Source organism: Acomys russatus, chromosome 2 (genome assembly GCF_903995435.1).
Source record: "Acomys russatus chromosome 2, mAcoRus1.1, whole genome shotgun sequence".
NCBI lineage: Eukaryota > Metazoa > Chordata > Mammalia > Rodentia > Muridae > Acomys > Acomys russatus.
Window position 1 is genome coordinate 99,917,449 of NC_067138.1, and position 22,572 is coordinate 99,940,020.

Below are 22,572 nucleotides of genomic sequence, written 5' to 3' on the forward strand. Positions count from 1 at the left end.
ATTTCAAATATTTAAATAGGCAAATGCTTTATACCTGTGCTTTTCTATCAACAACAGTGCGCCTAATCTATCACTAAAGAAATGTGGTGTTCTCTGTTCACATTCAAACTTATCAAATCCAAGTAACTTGAGTTCTCTACAATGCAATACTGCTGAAGGCATTCATAGACTACATCTGCCCATTTTAAGTGTACCACAGGTACCAAACCTTTGTAGCATTACATGCCTCGAATGATTTGACATATGTACCGTACTTTTTCACAAAATTGAAAGCAGGCAACTTGTAGAAGTCATTATGTGAAGGTGTCAATATCACTTTTTAGCCTCTCCACTATTTCTTAAGTTTCATTTCAGTAGACTCAATCAGTAGCTAACATTTTAAATCATCATCTATACACACATATGAACACATTTTAAAGATAATTTGCTCCTGTGTTTCCTCACAGAGAATGAAGACTTTTAAGGATTTCTCTTAAGCTTCACAAAGCAGAAAAGGCAAAGCTTATACATTCTTTTCAAAGAAGTGATTATCTTAAATGTTTCATTCAAAGTCCTTGAAATAGTATAACTATGTGTTCTATCCTTCTGTACTCTCACTCTAGGTGTGTGGTGTGGTGTGTGTGTGTGTGTGTGTGTAGTGTGTGGAAGAATTCCACAAAATATCACCTTCAAGTTTACACATAAATTCATAAGAGTCTTATAGCAACAATTTAAAAGGTAAATTATTTCTACTCTTTTAAGCAAAATCTAGTAAGTAAGAGCAGGGTGTTTGTGGCACACACCTTTAATCCCAACACTCAGGAGGCAGAGACAGGTAGATCTTTATGAGTTTGAGGCAAGCCTAGTCTACAGAGTAAGCTCCAGGACAGCCACAGCTACACAGAGAAACCCTGTCTCAAAAAAAAAAAAAAAAAAAAAAAAAAAGTCTAGTAAACATGAAGAGCTTAAGCAGATAGGTACTTAAGTTCAGTTGATTACTTAAAAACAAACATATTAAAATCCAACAGAAAAATAAAATACAAACAAGTGTGAATTAAAATATCAAACATACAATTAAAATAATGAGAATAAAATTTCAAACTATTAACTAAAACTATAAAAGACTAATAATTAAAAATAGTGCAAGGAAGAAATCACGAAAAAATTAGGGCCAAGTTGCTGATGTTATGGAGCTGCAAGATTAAAGTGACTTTGTTCCCAGGGAACGGGAATCTGCGGTACACTCCTTACACTGACCCTGCACCTCCAGTCAGACAGACGGCCCTCATACTGCACAGCACAGAGCTCCTTAGAGAGAAAGCGCTGTGGAAGGCTGGGGCAAACTGACTATGGGAAAGGACTAAAGGGTCTTAAGAGCTTGGGTAGCTATAGTGATAGGAAGACAAAGGAAAAGTGGGGACAGTGAAAAGTGATAAAGAGCATGGGCATTGCCTAGCATCTCTCTCAGGGTTGATCCTGTAGCCACTTTCATGCCAATATACATTCTATTACACTGTCCTTTAGCCCGCATGCTTTCACCATTTCTCTTTTGTTCATTTTCTCGCTATCTTCTTTCTGTCCTACCTATTTGATTCATATCCCAAACTGTGAACACGCATACTAAAGAGTTTTAAGTAATAAACCAATCCATCTAGACTCAGTATCTAGACAGAAATATGAATCAATTATTACTCAAATTAATCACTGACACAGGCGAATAGTCCAATTTAACAGAGAAATATTTGTTTACATTATTCTGTGAGCTACAGATATGAGCATAGGACAAAGGCATAAAGGCTAAACACACACCTCACAGTCTTTAAACATTTTACTGCCAAGAAGAAGAAAACCAAGCATATCCATTCACTTTAAAATATAATTCTGCGCCAAGAGTTCAATCTCTGACACTGTGCATGCACCGAGACACACACACACACACACAAGTAAAATACTGAGAGCATAAGTAAAAATGTATGTCCTACACAATAGGAAAAACTAAAATGCAATACCTGTGTTTTACTATAATCTACATCAAATTTCACTGCTTGAAAACTGCAAGGTTCCATAAGTTAGGTAAGGGAAAATATTTCATGTCATAAAGTTGATTTTTCCTAAGTGTTTTCGATAGAACAGTCAATAAAAGCAAGTAAACACAAGAAACACAGATGACATCATAGTGTATCTCCTAAGAGTTAAAAGCCATTTTAAGTTACATTACCATGTTTAACACTTGCAAAGGGCTTATAACATTCTAGTTAATTTAGTTCTTATTTGTAACATGAAATGCTGGCCTGCTTATAAAACCTTCGGATAGTGGATTATTACATAAGGCCAAGAGACAAAGCCTAGGAGAGGGAGTATTTACACAGCTGTCCAAATTCCTGCAAAAGGCAACTAGTCACACAGGAGACAAATATCTAAAATATGTAAATTAACTGAATAGAAGACATGTAAATATAATCTTTCCTAAGTAAAAAGAAAAATGGAAAACCAACAAAGAAACAACAATGAAGTTTTTAAATGAAAGTCCTAGGATTAGAGGTACAGTCCAGTGGCAGATGTTGGGTAGATTGCTTTTTAAAAGGGAAGAGAGGGGGAGGGGGGAGAGGGGGGGGTAAGGGGGGGAGGGAAGGAGAGGGAGAGAGAGAGACAGAACTCAGGGAAACACTACCAAAATACTTTTGTAAAAAGGAAAAATACAAAAATAGTTATGTAGATGTATCATTGAAAACCAACCAGAAACAAAAATCTAAGTGTCAAGCATTTCACAAAAAACAACAAAAGACCAATAAAATGTTTTCCAACATATTTTGTAATTAAGGAAATGGAAATTTTTTTTGAGGATTTATTCCATTTTACTTTTTTAAACACATTTTTATTGAAATATAAAATAATTCATACTACATCTCATTTGCTATCCCATCCCATGCATCCTCCCATTCCTCCCTCCCTCCCTCCCTCCCTCCCACTTTCACCCCAGTCCCCTTCCCTATGACTGTGACTGAGGGGGACCTCCTCCCCCTGAATATGATGCTAGGGTATCAAGTCTCTTCTTGGTAGTCTGTTATCCTTCTTCGGAGTTCCATCGGGTCTCCCCACCAAGGGGACATGGCCAAATATGGGGCACCAGAGTTTGTGTGAAAGTCAGACCCCAGTCTCCACTTAACTGTGGAGAATGTTCTGTCCCTTGGCTAGATCTGGGTAGGGGTTTGATGATGACTGCACGTATTGTCCTTGGTTGGTGCCTTAGATCGAACAGAACCCCTGGACCCAGATCTGCCCGTCATAATGTTCTTGTAGGTTTCTAGGACCATCGGGATTCATCTATTTCCCATTCTCCTATATTTTTCTCACCTAGAGTCCCAATAGGATGTCCTCACCTCTATCCCACTTTCCTGGTAAGTGAAGACTTTCATGGGACCTGCCCCTTGGGCTAGTGTCCAGTTATAAGTGAGTATATACCATTTGAGTCTCTCTGCTTCTGGGTTAACGCACTCATTATGATCATTTCTAGTTCAATCCATTTGTATACAAATTTTGGAAATTCCTTGTTTTTAATATCAGAGTGATATTCCATAATGTAAATGTACCAGTTTCTTTATCCACTCTCCTACTGAGGGACACTTAGGCTGTTTCCATGTTCTGGCTATTATGAATAAGGCTGCTATGAACATGGTTGAACATATGTCCCTGTTGTGTGCTGGAGCATCTTCTGGGTATATTCCAAGGAATGGGATAGCTGGGTCTTGAGGAAGCCCTATTCTCAGTTTTCTGAGATAGCGCCAGACAGATTTCCAAAATGGTTGCACTAGTCTGCACTCCCACCAGCAATGAAGGAGTTATTCCTCTTTCTCTACATCCTCGCCAGCATGTGGTGTCACTTGAATTTTTGATCTTAGCCAACCTGATGGGTGTAAGATGGAATCTCAGAGTTGTTTTGATTTGCGTTTCTCTCATGACTAAAGATGTTGAGCATTTCTTTAAGTGTTTCTCAGCCATTTGATATTCCTCTGTTGAGAATTCTCTGTTTAAATCTGAGCCCCATTTCTCAATTGGATTATTTTGTTTGGTGGTGTTTAATTTCTTGAGTGCTTTATATATTTTGGATATTAGACCTTTGTCAGATGTAGGGTTGGTGAAGATCTTTTCCCAGTCTGTAGGCTGTTGCTTTGTTCTATTGACAGTGTCTCCTACCTTACAGAAGCTTCTCAGCCTCATGAGGTCCCATTTATTAATTGTTGACCTTAAGGCCTGGGCTGTTGGTGTTTTCTGTTCAGGAAGTTGTCTCCTATGCCAATGTGTTCCAGGCTTTCCTCTCACTTTTTCTTCTAACTAATTTAGTGTCTCTGGGTTTATGTTGAGGTCTTTAATCCACTTGGACTTGAATTTTGAGCATGGTGACAAGTATGGGTCTAAATGCATTTTTCTACATGTAGAAATCCAGTTAGACCAGCACCATTTGTTGAAGATGCTATCCTTTGTCAAAAATCAGGTGACTATATGTGTGTGCATTCATGTCTGGGTCTTCAATTCGATTCCACTGATCAACCAGCCTATTGCTGTGCCAGTACCATGCTGTTTTAATTACTATTGCTCTATAGTACAGCTTGAGATCAGGTATGGAGATTCCTCCTGAGGATCTTTTATTGCATAAGATTGTTTTAGCTATTCTGGGTTTGTTGTCTTTCCATATAAAGTTGAGAATTGACCTTTCAAGGTCTTTTAAATATTGTGTAGGTATTTTGATAGGGATTGCATTGAATCTGTAAATTGGTTTTGGTAAGATGGCCATTTTTACTATGCTAATTCTCCTGATCCACGAACACGGGAGATCCCTCCATCTTCTCAAGTCACCTTCAATCTCTTTCTTCAGGGATTTAAAGTAAGCCAGGCATGGTAGAACATGCCTTTAATTGCAAGAGCAGCCTGGTCTACATAGTGAGACCCTGTCTCAAAAAACAAAACAAAAAGATATTGCTTTTTACTGACTACTAAAAACTAGAGTTTTCTTTAGGGCAGGAGGAAACCTAGTACACTGACAAAGAGGAGAATTTACAAAAGTAAATTTAGAAAACAGGGCTGGAGAGATGGCTCAGTGATTAAGAACACTTATTGCTCTTAAGGGGACCTGGGTTCAGTTTCTAGAACTGACACAGTGACTCACGTCCATCCTTAACTTCAGTTCCAGGGGATCTGGTGTCATCTTCTGACCTCCATGATCACCAGGCATATACACTCATACATATAGAAATTTAAAATCTAACGAAAAAAATTTTTTTAGTGAGGGATAGTAGGAAACACCTATAATCTGTATTGGGGTGGGGGCTGAGGGAAGCAGATCTTGAGTTCAAGGCCAATCTGGGCTACAAAGTCCGTCTCAATAGACTAAAGAAAGACAAGAGCTCTCTGCAGCTGACGGTGACTATTAAAGAAACCCACTGTGGTCAAAGGCAGAGTATGCATAACTATGGGGCACCCATCTCTAAATCATACATCTATTAACACAATCCTCACACTCAGGGCTCCAGGAACATCAAGGAAAAGGAGACGGGAATATTGTAAGAGGCTAAGGACCAGGAGGACTACTGTAAAATAGTATACTGTGGGCATGACAGGGAGGCTACACCCATTAACTCACAACAACACGGTTGTCTACACAATACCACACCAGTTAGCATCCTGAAATGAACTGGGGTAGAGCTCATAAGGTCTTGCCTCTAGCTGAAGAACTATAAGGAGGCACCGGCTGAGAGAGTAAGTTTTCTTCAGGGACAAGCCCCCCTAGGCTGCTCACGCTCGGCCCTATAGCCCTGTACTGGAGGCAACTCTAACTGTTAGGTTTTACACACATACTCGCTGCTAGTAACATCTCAGTACTTCACAATCTGTCCAAAGAGCCTGTGCTCAGCTTTGCTGTCTATTTCACAATGGGTATGTTGCCTAAAGCATTTCTTTTTCCTTTTTTTTTTTTAAAGCACTTCTTTTGCTTAAATATATATAAGCTCAGAAAAAGATAATAAAAATATAAAAGTACTTTTTATAAACTAAAACAAACTCAATCATCAGTATGCTAATTCGCAGAGTATTTCATATTCCCCACACTAAGAATAGTCTGACTGAATCAGTATTAAAAACGACGGCCACTGTCAGTTCTTTCCACTGTCACTCTTCCCTCAGTAGACATAGAAAAGCAAAAGGAACCCATGGCATAGTGTTGAGGAATTATCACCATAAGATGAAGGTAGAAATCACAAAAGCATCATATGCATTTTGGGTTTTTGTTTTTGTTTTTCAGAATGGTCAGGAAAAAAGGGCCTATTTCTCATGGAGAAAGACAGCTTAGGGTTTAGGAGTGTAAAAAAGGCTCTATATAAAATTTAATAAACAAAATAAAAAACCCAAATTATGAAATATCAAAAGAAATGTGGGCTATAGAGAAGTGACTCTTGTGGTCACATTTGTAAGAGGCCATAGTCATCCACCAACACAGAAGACTGTGTGGAGCCTCATCACACAGGCAGTGAAGACAAAGCCAAGGAGAAGGGAGACAACAACAGATGGCCCCAGCTGGGTGGGGACAGAAAGAAAAACCAAGACACAATGTGCTTTTCTGAGGACGGACTGGAACAGCAGGTGACTAATACTGTTGCATACAATGTTAGAATATTCTGTTTACATCTTCTATATAAAGAATAGCATATAGACTATGGGCCAGCAAGGTGCTTTCCAGTCAGTAAAGGTGCTTTCCACCAAGGCTGATTGATAATCTGAGTTTTAATCCCCAGTATTCACAGACAGAAGTAGAGCACAGACACCTACAAGCTGCCCTCCGAGCTGCATATAAACACACAGTAACGCCAGGCGTGGTGGCGCACGCCTTTAATCCCAGCACTCGGGAGGCAGAGGCAGGCGGATTGCTGTGAGTTCGAGGCCAGCCTGGTCTACAAAGTGAGTCCAGGATGGCCAAGGCTACACAGAGAAACCCTGTCTCGAAAAAAAAAAAAAAAAAAAAAAAACCACACACAGTAACATGAGTGAGTGTGTGCATCCACACCCACACCACTTTTATCCATCTATTGCTTTACTTATTCAAAATAATTGACTTAGGTCCAATTTCTATGGACTAGTTAGTACTGAAGACTTAAAGTAACCAAAGACATGTATCGCCCTTTGTCTAATGAAGCACTCTATTTAAAGATAGTCAGATGTAAATAAAACACACCACAAGGTAGGCAGCCACTTAATAGTAAGGACCATGGTCAAGTGACACTTGGGTACCCCTAAATGTTTGTCAGGTTGTAAACAATGATGAGCAGTGTAAAACAGGCAGTGGTGGTAGGAATCACGTGCTGACCAGAAGTAGACTAGGGCAGCTTCATAGATTTGCAACTGTTTGGTTGTTTGGTTTTGGTTTTATCTAAACAGGTTGCTACTCACACAAATAAGCTTAAATCTCAAATGTTGACATGTGGATCACAAGTATTGAAACCTAGTCATAACTGACAGCGTTCCATCTGTGGAACTCTGAGTAGGCTGTGAACCAGACATACAGTAGAGCAGTGTGGTGCCAGTCATCAAAGGAAGATGACGTCTTTGAAACTATAGCCAAGTTAAACATGATGTTGATTCCAAGGAAAGTCGAGGTATATTATTAGGTCTATGAGCTCTGGAAAGGGGGAAATGTGCTAGCTAATTTAGGTTAGATAACATCCAATCAAGATATAAATGGCACATGTAAGAGCCATGTGATAAACTAGAAAGCATACACCCATCGAGCAGACAAGAGCCCTGTGAGTGCTGAAAGCTGGCAAACCTGGCTTGGCTTTCAGTCTTAGGGCTTCTTAAGAGTCCTATGGAATGTTGAAAATTTCAAAGATTAGGTCCTGAGCCACTCACTCTTTAGAAGTCAGGAAGGAGACTGAGAAGGAAGAGTGAGAGAGGACAATCCTGAGAAAAGGAGGTCAGGATGAGCAGTAAGCAGTGACTTAGTAGACAGCAATGAGAGAATGGTTTGGTAGGAGATGAAAAAAATGTACATTATCAAAGGAAAATAAGACCTGTATACAAATAGAGGGCTGATCCTGACAGTGTAGTCCATCAATTTCAGTAGGAGAAAAGGGCACACACAGAGTCAGGAACAAGTGAATATGGAGGGGGGGAAAGTATACAACAGCTTCCTTTCAGGTCTTTCCAGGCCAGGGATGTTTTACTTATCTCTTTAGTCGCAGTGCCTAGCACTAAACAGCAGTGTATTTGATGAAGAGAGTAGTTGCACAATTTTAAAAGATACAATCCAGAAGACATCTAAAGCTCATTTTAAAAATTAGATCCTTTATTTTTAGGGACTGTAATATAATTACATCATTTCTCTTTCCTCTTTCCTCCCTCCAAGCCTTCCCATATACCCCTCCGTGCTCTCTTTCAATAACTGTTGTTCCATGCATGTATGTGCATGTGTGTGTATTTATTATGCATATGTATATGCACATATACCCCTAGATATACAAATACATCCTGTCCAGTCTGTATGGTTTTCAGGGATGACCATTTGGTATTAGGGTACAGTTATTGTTCTCTTTCGATAAGCCAGTGGTCTCAGGAGAACTAATGCATGAAAGCTGCACGCAGACACAGCCCCAGACTTGGGAGACAGCTCCATTGGTAAAGTGCCATGCAAGCGTGAAGGCCTAAATCCTATCCCTACAACCCAGATCCCTGCAGCTCACGCTAAGACCAACCAACGGACAAACACAGATCCCTGCAGCTCATGCTAAAACCAACTAATGAACAAGCAGCATATCTAACCATGGCAGCACATGTACCTAGACAGTAAAACCCAATCTCAAAAAAACAACAACAATCATAATATTTTTAAAGTAGGAGGAATATGAGTTGGTTCCATTTCTGGTAATGATGTGTGGAAAAAAATCTCAAAGACATGAGAAAATAAGTGCTTGTTTTTTTCCCCTGGTGGTGGGAGGAACAGCATCTTGCCAGGCTGGCCTACAAGGAAATCTCTTCTCACTTGACCAACCCTTTAAAGACATTAATTCACATTCAGACTGTTTATGACTACTTACTTGCCAGAGTTGGGTAAGAACATAAAACAAGAGCTCAGAAGAAAAGGAATTAGACACAGCTTTTAAAAATAAATAGTGAACACGCTCCTGTGCTTCCAACTCCAGACTTCATTGTACAGCTTTCTCCTTGGTCTCCTGTTGCTCTCTAACACTCACACCACAAACGCATGTAGGTCTTCTAAGAAGGAGTTAAGGAGTTCATTTGCCCATCCAGAGAGATTTCTCTAGAAGATATTACAACTCAGCAGGCAACCAATGCTACTTCATCAGCTGAGGCCCTTTCCTCCTGACTAAGCAATGAAAGCCTCTGGTGGCATCTGATTTCTCATAACTTTCCATAACTGTTTTCGTTTATGCTTGTAAAATTCTTTTTAGCAGCATTCCCCTCATTTACTCCCTTTTAGAGATAAGGTCCTGCTATCTAGCCTAGGCTGGCCTGGAATGTCCTCTCCTGCGCCCTCAGCCTGGTGTGGGATTACAGGCATGCACCACCTCAGCAGGTCCCAGGATGCCTCTGTAACTGTGACAACTGTACCTAACCACCCTCAACTTAACCCTCACAAGTGTCATACTTAGTTCTTATCCTAAATGACAAAAATTTCATATAACTTCAAAAATGTCAGAAAAGGGAAATTAATAAGCCATATCAATTATTTTCCTCCAGTTTGAAGGTATGACTGGCAAGTAAAGGTGCCATGACACCCCACATGATATTTGCCTATGTGCCCTGGCACAACTAAACTAAACTAACCAGTATCATACCCCATAAACACACCTGGCCTATTCTCTCAGTCATTTTCAAGGATCCGATTAACACACTGATATATAATTAAAATGCTATTCTATAGACCTCTAAAACATGATCCGAGACACAAACTGCTTCATCGACGCATTTGTTTTTCCTTTGTCCAGCTGTTAGACAGCTGCTCTCAGCCTGTGGGCCACGGCCCTTTTGGGGATCACATAGCATAGATCCTGGATATTTACATTACAGTTCATAACAGCAGCAGAACTGCAGTTATGAAGGAGCAACAAAATAATTTTATGGTTGGTATTACCATACCATGAGGAACTGTTTTAAAGGACCACAGCAATAGTAAGGCTGAGAGCTACTGGTAGCATGTCTCCATTCTCCAGTCCCTGCAGGTCTTTGACAGGCTATAACCTGTTTGTCTGTAAAGGATGTTTTAAACACCTACTCCAGCACATATATTTTGTATTCTTATAGCTAATTTATACTACTATAGTTATATAGAGATTGTGTGTGTGTGTGTGTGTGTGTGTGTGTGTGTGTGTGTCTATGTATTAAAGATTAAAGGGAAAAACTTAAAACATAATTAGCTTATGTTATTGATTTACTTTATAAATTTTGGCATTTCCCCTATATTCCTGGAAATATGGTAAACATACATTGGTGACCACTAATCTGAATGGCTGAAAGCTCATCTAAAAATAAAAGCTTTATCACACAGCTTAACCCATTGACAAATATTTTGCTCCAATTAGAGCCTTATATATTGTTCCTATTCAAGCCCGCCCTTCAAATTCTTAAAGCGCTTAGCTAACTTTTTTTTTTTCAGAGTTTGGGGCAGGGGTCAAACCCAGGGCCTTGCATATGCTAGGCTGGTTGGTGATCTACTGGTGAGCCACACTCCTAGCACAATCAAGCAATCCTTAACTCTGTCTAACATTCATTAACTCATGAATTTGAAGGTTATATTATAGCTACAGGAGCTAACTAGGTAATTTTTAATGCTAAGATTTGAGCCTAACCAAAGCAAAGACTCTTATGTGCATATTTATGTATGCATATCTCTAATGACACATGAAAAAATGAATATATAAGATTCTACGTAAAATACAGCAAATGCCTTACTGACACTGATCATTTTATGTACTATATGGTTGTATTACTTACTTTAATGCTTAGATCCCAGTGAATATATTTCAAAGAACCATCAAGTACAGACCAAATTAAGCATTCTTTTTTGTAATGTAACAAAAAAAAAAGGTAGAGATAACAGAAAACATTATATACTTTGCTCTATCATTAAGCAAACTAAGAAAACATATTAAACACTCTGCCCAAGTACCAACAATGCAGTAGGCACTAGTCTTCACAAAACCAAATAACTTAAAAGAAACTTCAAGATCAAGGCCAAACAGCCAAGCCTTGCTTGAGTTTGCTGCACAACAGCACCACCAGGTGGTGGTTTATGCAATCTTCAATCAAGCACCTTGCATTACAGGAACTTGAGGCAATCCAAGGCATCTTCTGATATCTCTGAAATCAGCAATAAACTCCAAAGATTTGTCTAATGATAATTTTGTCTGCTCTGCTTTCAGCCTTATGAGCAATACAGAACAAACAAGTAGCTTTTCTATTTAACAACTTTCCACATATTTTAAAATAGCAACAGTAACCCTCTCCACTCCTCTCAGCGACCTAGACAGCCAAATAGCTTTCTCAAGTAGTAAGTTAAGTGATGCAAGTATAAATTTTAACTTAATTTTTGAAGTTATAATAATTTATAAGCTACACATATCCCTAAGGCATAAATAATTTAAATACAGATCTTTATTTTAATATTGCTGGATGCCTTCATAAATAAATCTGTAGGAAAATAACTCATTACACTAGCAAAGATGGCCTTAAACGTTCAAAAATGTTTTCTATACATTACCTTCATCAAATAGAAATTTTCATTTTTCAGTCTATAGCACAAATGACCCATTTTTAAAATGTAAATACACCATGTCTATTTTTAAAGCAGCTCTAAGTCTTTTTAACAATGCACTCACTGGTACTGTAAGGAACTTTAAGGTCCCACACTCACAATACTTCAGTTAAGCTAAAAAACAAAACTACAACTGACATTGCTCACATAGCTACCACCTCTGACTGAAAATGAATGATTTAAGAAATTATTTCTAACAGAAGAGCTTTAATTTTATAGTTCCACCCAATCAAAAAATCTTATACCTGCCTTTAAATAATATTTTCATGGTAAAAGTAGATCTTTACTTGTTAGCATCAGTATGGTAAAGGTTAGTTTATGAATTCAGTATTCATCCTTAGCACTGCTAGTTTCAGACATGCTATTTCCTATCAGTACTTGACAAAGAAAGACCAACTTAACTGATAGTAGATGCTTGAGTCCTACCTACGTAACTACTCAAATCATATTTGAGCCTTTTAGAAACTGAAGAACAACCAAAAGAGTAATTTAAATAATATGTCTGTTCCATATAAAAATAATAGGCCACAGTAAAATTTGTTCTAAAAGGACAAACAGAAAACTCAGTACTACTTCATAGTTTGGTTTCCTGAACTTTAGAACTAACTAGGCTTGAATGAGTAATTTTTAAAAAATATTTGCTTTTTGTTTGTTTTACAGCATTCTAGCCACATGTGTGCCTGCATGCCAGGAGAGGACACCAGATCTCATCATAGATGGCTGTGAGCCACCATGTGTTTGCTCCGAGTTGAACTCAGGACCTTTGGAAGAACAAACAGTCTCCTAACCTCTGAGCCATCTCTCCAGCCTTTGAATGATTAATCTTCAATAGCCAAGCCATTAAAATGACAATGCATTTCCAAGCATTAGGCGCTATTTTTACTAAGTTTATTGTGAGCAGAATGGCTAACTATGTAGGAAAAGTTATAGAAACAGTATTACATTTTCATAATTTTGCAAATTACAAATAGAAAACAACCTGTTTAGAAAATAAAAGGAGAAAGGCTGATTTTTGCACCTGCTGGGATTTCTATTTCCTAATAAACCATGGTTTCTAGGCTAACTCTACGAAGTTACTTACAACTTAGTTCAGATTAGCTACCCTAAACCTGAAAGGTGTTCTGCATAAATAAAACTTCCAAAACAACAACAAAACAAAAACCTTCCAGATAATTCATTCTTATCCTACCAGGCAGCAAAGCATTTCATAATTTACTTACAAACATTTTTCTAAAAAACAACTTTATTCCTCTTTTCTTTTTTAAACGGCGTCGAACTGGATTGTGATTCAGTGGTAAACCACCTGCCTAGTATACATGAATTCCTTCTTGGGTTCCATCGTCATCCAGGGGAAAGAAAACAAAAACAAACAAACAAAAAATCCCAGCAGCAACAACAGAACCCTCTGAGAATGTAACCGTTTTCTCCAGCTTACTTGCAACCTGATCACTAACTATTGCACAACAGTCATTTTATATGTTCACCTTTCTTGTATCTATCTAGTGTCAACAGTGTGCTTTCCATGCTTGTGTGAGACAGTCAGTATAGCCTCCAAAATACAAAATATATACATTTTCTGGCATATGACTACTTGGCTTTTCCACTGTTGGTTTTCAAATGATTAGAGTTACTTTATGAAAATAACAGCAAAACAGGCCATTGTATTCCAATGGAGTCTTTTTTTTTTAATTTTATTAAATTATTCAGATTACAGCTCAATTGTTATCCCATCACTTGTATCCTCCTGTTCCTTCCTCCTTCCCACTTTCACCCTATTCCCCTCCTCTAGGTCTATGACCAAGGGGACCTCCTCCCTCTCTAGATGGTCAGAGGCTATCAAGTCTCATCTTGGTACCCTGCTTATTCTTTCTTTGAGTGCCCTCAGGTCTCCCCACCAAGGGAAGGTGATCAAATATGGGGCACCAGAGTTCATGTCTGAGTCAGTCCCTGCCCTCCACATAACTGTGGCGAATGTCCTTTCCATTGGCTAGATCAGAGTAGGGGTTCAATGTTTACTACATGTATTGTCCTTGGTTAGTGCAATAAATAGTTTGAGCAGAACCCCCTGGGCCCTGATCCACCTGTCACGATGTTCTTCTTGTAGGTTTCTAGGACCCCATGTGAGTCTTTCTGCTTCTGGGTTAACTCACTCATTATGATCATTTCTATTTCAACCATTTGTCCACAAATTTCGGGAATTCCTTGTTTTTAATAGCTGAGTAGTATCCCATGGTATAAATGTACCACAGTTTCTTTATCCATTCTTCAACTAAGGGACACTCAGGCTGTTTCCAGGTTCTGGCTATTATGAATAAGGCTGCTATGAACATGGTTGAGCATATGTCCTTGTGTGGTGGAGCATGCTCAATGTCTTTAGTCATCAGAGAAATGCAAATCAAAACGACTCTGAGATTCCATCTTACACCCATCAGAATGGCTAAGATCAAAAACTCAAGTGACAGCACATGCTGGCGAGGATGTGGGGAGAGAGGAACACTCCTTCATTGCTGGTGGGAATGCAAACTAGTACAACCACTTTGGAAATCAATCTGGTGCTTTCTCAGAAAACTGGGAGTAGGACTACCTCAAGACCCAGCTATCCCACTCCTTGGAATATACCCAATGGAGATCTTAAGAAATCTAGATGTTTGCTCATGGAGTCAGGAACATCTTCCCTTAGGAAATTAGCCTTTGTGTGAAGTGTGCAGTGCAGTTTCTGGCTTCTTTTCTACCACAGCCAGAATCAACACACCTCATTTCAGCCTTTTCTATTCTCCATACGATAATTCTTTTCCCTAGATGACCTCACATACTCACATACTCTGCTCAGCTGAAACCAAGAACTTAAGGAACAAAGCAAAGTGATAAAAGCAGGCTGAGCACAGTGGTTACACACAGCACTCCTGAGGCAGAGGATCATGAGTTCAAGGCCAGCCTGGCTACCAAGTGGGAACCTGTCTCACAAAGAAAAAGACACAATAGCACTGTGGTCTAATTATATAAAGAGGGTTAGATGATAATTATATTAACTGAAAACAATGTGTTTATAACTTGTATTTCTATGACAAAAAAAATGCTGATGAACCAAATCTCAGTTTCTCTCTGTGGCGATACTCAATAGTCAAATATATAATTTTCTCTGGCTACTTAAGAGCCTAATACAAGAGAATTTATAAAAAGCATTGGAGAATTTCCAAGAGAATAAAAAATATTAATAAACACCAATGCATTTTTAAAATCTAGATTGTGTATATATATTAAATATATATAACAAATTACAAAATTATACATTTTTAACTTTGTTAATCACTTATCAGTAACAAAGAGAAGCTTCAGGACTTCTGCCTAAAAAATAAATATAAACCTACTTCTCACTACTAAAATGTTCCTATAGCTCAAGTTTTACAGAAATTTCCTTAAGTCATCATTTTATGAATAGAAAAAACATGAGATGATTTCTGAACAATAATAAACCCTGCTGTTTACTTTTAATTGTTCCTAATGAAGATGAGAAGAATTTTTTAAAGCATTTAAATAATTAGCTCCATTAGTCTATTAGGCTTAAATAAATTAAAATTACCACTTTATATCTACTGGCTAGTTATGTCAAAACTGATTTAAATAAAGGAATTTCTTCACTAAGGAAAAAGGTCAATAAGGAAATATACCTTGGCATAGGGAGTAGGGGTAGTTATCCTACAAAGTTATCATCTTCCACATATAGCCCAAAGATACCCAGCTAACTTACCTCCTTTTTGCAACTGAAAATACACAATAGACTCACTGAAATTAAACCAAGATGGCAAACCCTTTCTGGTGGTACCTGTAAGCAACCACACAACACTGAGGTCACCCAGGAGCTAAGAAGACATGAGCATGGACAAATAGGGTACTCCATTCCCTCTCTGTAAAACAGTGAATTTTCAGACTGAAATTTATTCTTGGTAAAAGCTATATAAAATTACGTATTTGAACCATACCTTGTTTTGATTCCAAACCTTCTGGTTGTTTGTTCTCTCTGAGGGATGAAGTAGAATCTACACAGGCATCTTTATCTTGCCTAAGCAATAAAAATAAGAGCTTGTAAAACAGTATTCAGTTGTTTAATGTCCAAGTTCTCAGAATTATGTTAGGCACCAGCGAAACATGACGAATTCCAAGCCTCAGGTATTATTTAGTACTGGGGAGACTCAGGACCACGTACACGTGTCAGAGGCAGCACTTATAAACTAGTCTTAATTTATGCAATGTACTTCTTTGTAAAAATCAAGGCAGAAGCCTAGGGGAACATGGAGGCATTTTTTTTTCTCCCAAAATTCTATAGAGTAGCTGGTGTGGGAAATCACCACTCACAGCAGCGGCTGATGACTCCTCAGGGGTCAAAGCTGAAGGTAACGGGCACTTCAGCACTCCACTTAATTTAGGTTCCTCTAACGTCATCTACTGTCTATGAAGAGTGCACTCGATGTGTGATACACGTATGTATCAAAGTAAACAGATTAACTGTAAGGGTATAAAGTTTCCCTGGACAGCCTGCAGCAGAGCTGCACACAGTGCTGTGCCATCTCAGTGCTGCAGCTACAAACACCTTCTCAACAGTCAAAACGCCATCTGTGAATATCCGAGTGAGATAAGCAACGCTGTCTCACATCAGATAACTATTACCCTCTGAGAATGGTATTCTTATCCTGAAAGAAGCATTACAGGAATAACGTGGGAAGTGTTCCTAGTCACACAACTATTTCAACCAGCTAACAGTAACGAGTCTTTCAAGTAACCTAAGAATAAAATAGAATTGCAAATATTTCTTTGCCAAGTTTACTCTTTACAATCAATGTATTTGGCAAGTACGTTTATTTTGTATTAAAAAATCACTAATACAAAGCCAAATTCAAACAGAGCCAGGCATGGTGGTGCCCATCAGTAATTCTACCATATAGAAGAATGAGGTAGAAACAGCAATATCCATTTACAGAGATGTACTTGGCTTTGGTACTAATCATAGCTTCTGTAAGACATGCAGGCCTGCACTGACTCTTCTATTCTTTCAGTACAATGACTGGCAGGTACCAAGAAGGGTATTTAAAAATTTATTCTTGGTAATCCAAGAATAAAATACAGAGCTTTGCAAGGAAGAGAGTGAAAATGTTCTACCTCAAACATTCCAGAAAACTCCAACAATATCTCCTCTGAGAACTGATCAACCTTTAAAGAAAACATTTGCTTTTACACAACCTCAAATGGTACATAATTCTTTAGCTACACACACAAGTACCTAAAACCACAAAAATATGCACTTGTATCAAAATATGAGCATTTCATTAAAATGTATAATTTTTTGCTTTTAGGTATCAGTTGAATTTAATTAGTAATAATGTACAGAAAATTATCAACAACAAAACATAATATGGTATTACCAGTAAAAAACATAAAACATGTAATACTGCAAAGACACAAAACAAAAGCTGCACAATACAGCTGAGAACGTACAGCTTTATTACGACAAATTATCAGATAAAGCCATCTCTAAAATGAGCAATGCTTTTTTAGTAAGGGGTGTTCAATGTCAGTCAGTATTATGAAAGAGAAAAGGCTATGGAAGTATTTCAGGTCAAAGGAATCTAAACAGCCATGACAATTAAATATTACAATTGACCTGATTGGAGGAGGAATGAAGTGAATCAAAAGAACAGCTGAAATGCTGATGGTAGACTGGATAAAGGCCTTTTATTAAAGTCAAATATCCTGAAATCGATACTCAGGGTTACAGAAAGTCCATCTCTGTTCTTTTGAAAACACAATGTAGCACTTAGGGATACTGTGTCACATCATGACATGACTTAATCCTCAAATGCTCACTCACACACAGAAGTCCCCTGTGTAGGGACTGAGAGACAGCACAGCAGGCAAAGCTGCACCCAAGCCCGACAACTTGAGTTCAGTCCCTGGATTTCATGTAAGCAGAGGAGAGGAAAGACTTGTTCTCTGTACCTCACACATGTGTTTAAGGTATATGCATGTATAAATAAGGGTAAAATGTTAGTAAGAGTAAAGCTATATACACGCTATAAGGATTACTCCTTTACCAGTCTGACTTTTATAATGTATTAAGTCTAAAATTACTTCCAAATAAAATGTTTAAGTAAACATGTAATAAAAACTGGTCAAAGCCCCTTAAAAGCCCTTCAGACATGACTCTATAAAGATTATCTACTGTTATAAACAATATATTTACATTCCCGATGAGAATATACATAAAACTCTACGTTAGGTTTGATCAGGCTGTTGAAGTCACAGACCAATTTCTATAAGCAGGTACAGTACACCACCCTGTGGCAGAAAAATAAAATGGCAGATTTTTTTTTTTTTTTTCAGAAGTAGCTTTTAATCAGAGCATGGTAACGCACACCTGTAATAACAGTACTCAGAGAGGAAGGGACAGGAAGATTTCCAAAAGTTTCAAATCAGCCTGAACTACAGGGGGAGACATTGTCTACAAGGAAACCAAAATAAAAATAAATAAAAACTAACACTAGAAAATTTTCCTAAGAAGTAGATTTCAGAACTAAAATTGTCACAGAGGTTTAGTTCTTTACAAACTTTAAAATGTACATTCAACTGTAGAGAAAGCAAGATATTTACAAAAATATATTAAAGTCTAAGAAAACTCTAACATACAACTCTTTCTAGAGCTATAGTGAGGTCTGAGTCTACTTGCAGATGATAAAATCTGGGAGTCACCAATACTAGGAAAGAATACAAAACTGTAATTTCAATTTATATTTAAAAGCTATCTAAATGTTTGTATTACAACTTTAAAATTAAGAATACTAGAGTAAACACTTGGACAGCAAAGAGAACCTAAGAGAGAAAACAAAGGACAAAACGACTAAGAATGCGACGGCGACCTTTGTGATTCTAGTTAAAACAAGGTAAGAATAAGCTGAATTGTCTTGTTACTTCCCTAATCCCCTTCTCCACTTGTATTCTGCTTCTTAGCACAGCTTAACTTACACTCAATGGCCTTGTTTGTTAGTGAGAGGACTCTATTTGACGCTCTAATGCTAAGTTCTCTAACTGACACAAGCCCGTTTCATGTGACATTATTCTCTCCTTTCTTACAACTTAATTATTCTTAAAAGTAACATGCACACACATACACATACACACACAAGAAAGAAAGAAAGAAAGAAAGACGGAGCGTGGCCTATAAATAAAAATAACTCTTAAGTTGGATTTCATCAAAACTTAATACTTGTACTTTTCCAAAAGACTAAGACAATGAATGAAAAGCCAAACCAGAGACTGTTTGCAAGCCACATTATCTGATAAAGAACATGTGTCCCAGCAAGGCAGTTAGCGTGTGCCAGCAATCCCAGCTATGTGGAAAGCTGGTGCTCGAGAGCTGTTTAGGCCCAGGAGTTGAACCCAGCCTGGACAACATAGCCAATCTTGTCCACAACAAAACAGCTTGAGTCTAAAATTCATAAGAACTCCACTGTGGTTTGAATGTGGGATTTCTCCTAAAGGCTCATGTGTTTAAACACATGGTCCCCTTGTATGACAGTGTTTAGGAAGGTTATGGAACCTTTAAGAGAAGGAACCTTAAACCAGGCCTGGAGGTTCACGCCTATAATCCCAGCACTCAGGGTGGCAGAGGCATGTGGATCTCTGTAACTTTGAGGCCAGCCTGGTCTACAAAAGCAAATGCATGGAGGAAACCCTGTCTTGAAAAAGAGAGAGAGAGAGAGAGAGAGAGACAGACAGACAGACCGACCCACCCTTACAGAGGAAGTAGACTGTGGGGGCACTTGAGATGTTAGTTACAGGCTGGCCACATTTCCTGTTCTCGTTACTTCTGAGTTACCAATACAATGTGAGAGGCCAGCCTCCTGCTCCAGCTGCCGTGGATTCTGTGCAGTGGTCCTTCCCAAACTCTCAGCCAAAACAAAAGTTTCTCCCTTAAATTGCTTTTGTTATGGTAACAAAAGAGCAACTAAGATAAACTATAAAGTCATAATAGGAAACAATAAAATATTAAATTGTCTCCAACTGAGGGAAATATGTAGATAGCAAACAAAGCACCTAGAGTCCAACATCTTTTGTTATTAGAGAGAAACATATATTAAAACTGCATTATGAAGCGCACGCCTTTAATCCCAGCACACAGGAGGCAGAGGCAGGTGGATCCCTGTGAGTTCAAGGCCAGCCTGGCCTACAAAGTTAGTCCAGAACAGCCAAGGCTACACAGAGAAACCCTGTCTCAGAGGACAAAACAAAAACAAACAAAAAACAAAAACAAAAAAGCAGAAAACATATTATGATACACTGCACATGTTAGGAAGGCTAAAACCAAAGCACCCAACAAACAGAACTCTCCCTGCTGGCCAACCAGGACGCAGAAATGACACAGCAATGTGGATACTAGGGCTTCCTTTAATATGAAAATAAAAGTAAAGCAGGTTTGTTCACACAAAAGCCTGCATTCTAATGTTACTTTGTTTAAAATCTTTATGCCCCCATTAGTTTTTTTATCATTGCTATAAAAAAATGTGATGACTTAAAATAACATAAGATTGCTGGGTGTGGTGCACTTTCGTCTCAGCACTTGAGAAGCAGAAGCAGGGAGAGCCCTGTGAGCATGAAGAGAGCTAGGACAGAAACTCACTATGTTTATATTCTGAAAGTCAGAAGTACAGTATGAATCTTGCTAGACTATAATCAAAAGAATCTGAGGACTAGGTATGGATCCATCATCTGTTCTTCTGGGTTCTCTATTCCTTGACGCTGTAGGATCAAAATCCCTGCTTCCCTATTTTAACAGTGGAGTGGTTTTGATGCCGTGTCTTTCTTCGTTCACTTGTCACTGTTCAGAAGGTTCAGGTGATCACAGCAGGCACATGTGGATAATCTAGGATAAGAACCCTGTCATAAGGTCTTTGATCTGAAATCTAAGTCTATCTTGCTGTCTAAGGCAATATTCTCAGGGTCTGGAGACTAAGCTGCAAACACCACTGAGACACTGTTATTATTAGGGTATTTCAGCTGGGGATCTAAAGCTGACACACCCAAAGGATGGAGAACTGTTTAGCAGTGAGAAGAAATTACTGAAATTCAAAACATGTTTGAGTCCCAAATACACTATGCTAATAAAGCCAGCCTCAAAAGACTGTATACAGGGCTGAGAAATGGCTCAGTGATTAGGCTCAGTGATTACTGGTCTATTAAGGAACCAGAGTTCAGATCCCAGCACCCTCATCAATGACTCACAAATTCTGGAAAGTGGCAGACAACTGTGACCTTCAAACACTATACAAAGAAGCAAAACAGACCCTCCCTTTTTTTTTTTTTTAACAAAGCTTTTCCAAATAATTCAAGTTTTGTCTCTGCAGACAGTAGCTGCCTGTTATGTTCACTAGGTAACAACTGGGAGTGGAGGTGTCAAACTATGACCATGGAAGCAGGGCCAGACATGTAGCCACCCCAGCGACAAGCATGAGCCGGAACCACTAGGTACCATTACTTTAAGTGTAAGATTCCATCTGAACATCATAAATCTTGATCTTAGTCATTCCATTAATACTTTCCCTGAAAGTTTTCTGAAAATGCTTGCCTGTTGATTCAGGGTACAATGCTTTAATTGTTATACCCTAAATACACAATGAACACTTCTCTCTAGCTAGACCCTACCTCCTAAGAGTTTCATAGCCCCTATACAGTGCTACTAGTTGGGGACCAAGTGGTCACATATGAGCCTATGGGGGGCATTTTACATATAGAACATAATATTCTACCTCCAGCAGTTTATGGCTGTCTTATCATGTAAAATATGTTTTACATGACTTTAGAGGAACCACTACCACACCCCACCACATCATTACATAACAAAAAGAATTGGGAAAAAAAAAGAATTGGGGAAATTCCAAGTATTCATCAATGTAAGATGGAATTTTAGAAGCTACTATTACAGAATCATAGTAAAACTCTGCAAAATGACACAGTAATAGTTTTCAGTGTACCATATGGCAATTCTAAAGACTTTCAATCCTTTTGTTATTAGATCATCATAATGTAATATGGTAGAATTTTATTCTTCAGATGAGGAAACCGAGGCCAAAAAGTTAAATAGTCTGCCAAATGTCAAACTGGTGGTAAACTGCGGGAGTCTCTTTAAAATGGGGCTACGAGATGGGTATAGTGGTGCATGCTTTTAATCCCAGGACTCAAGAGGCAGAGAGGCAGAGGCAGAATCTCTGTGAGTTCAAGGTCTACAAAAGCGAGTCCAGGACATCCAAGGCTACACAGAGAAACCCTGTCTATAAATAAATAAATAAAATAAATAAACAAACAAATAAACAAATAAATAAATAAAATGGGGCTACCTTAAGCCGTGAGCTTCTGCTTTTATTGTTATGCAAACTCTACATCTTACAGAAACTGTACTTTAAGTGGGAACACCAAAAACAAATGTGCTATATTCAACAGCTTTGTCTATGTCAGAGTAGAGCGTCAGCTGTCAGAGTTAGTTGTGTTTTCTTTTAAGCAAACTTTTGCCACACTGCCCACACTAGCTTACAACTGAGTTCTCATGCCTCAGCCAGCCAGTGTGTACTGTAACACCCAGAATTGACTATGAAGCAATAAAGCTCTTCTTTCTTACTAAAAAACTAGTTTACGCTCTCAAGTTAAAATGGATTTATTATTTTAAAAGTGGAAATTTTCAGTAAAGGCAGTGCATGAACAAAAATCAAAAAGCCAAAATACTTTAAAGAATT

At 38.3% G+C, this 22,572-nt stretch overlaps 1 protein-coding gene across 5 annotated transcripts in view; it reads right to left on the bottom strand.

Annotated features, from left to right (window-relative positions):
• The window catches only part of Caap1 (caspase activity and apoptosis inhibitor 1), a 93,035-nt gene that overhangs the window by 44,277 nt on the left and 26,186 nt on the right, over positions 1 to 22,572 (bottom strand). For 3 of the 5 annotated variants that reach the window (XM_051164272.1, XM_051164238.1, XM_051164265.1), the window contains exon 5: positions 15,778 to 15,857. In XM_051164272.1, coding sequence (XP_051020229.1) covers positions 15,778 to 15,857 — 80 coding nt within the window. Of the gene's footprint in view, positions 1 to 796; positions 891 to 14,554; positions 15,621 to 15,777; positions 15,858 to 22,572 lie in introns of those variants that run through there. The other 2 variants (XM_051164256.1, XM_051164246.1) reach the window with 2 other exon arrangements.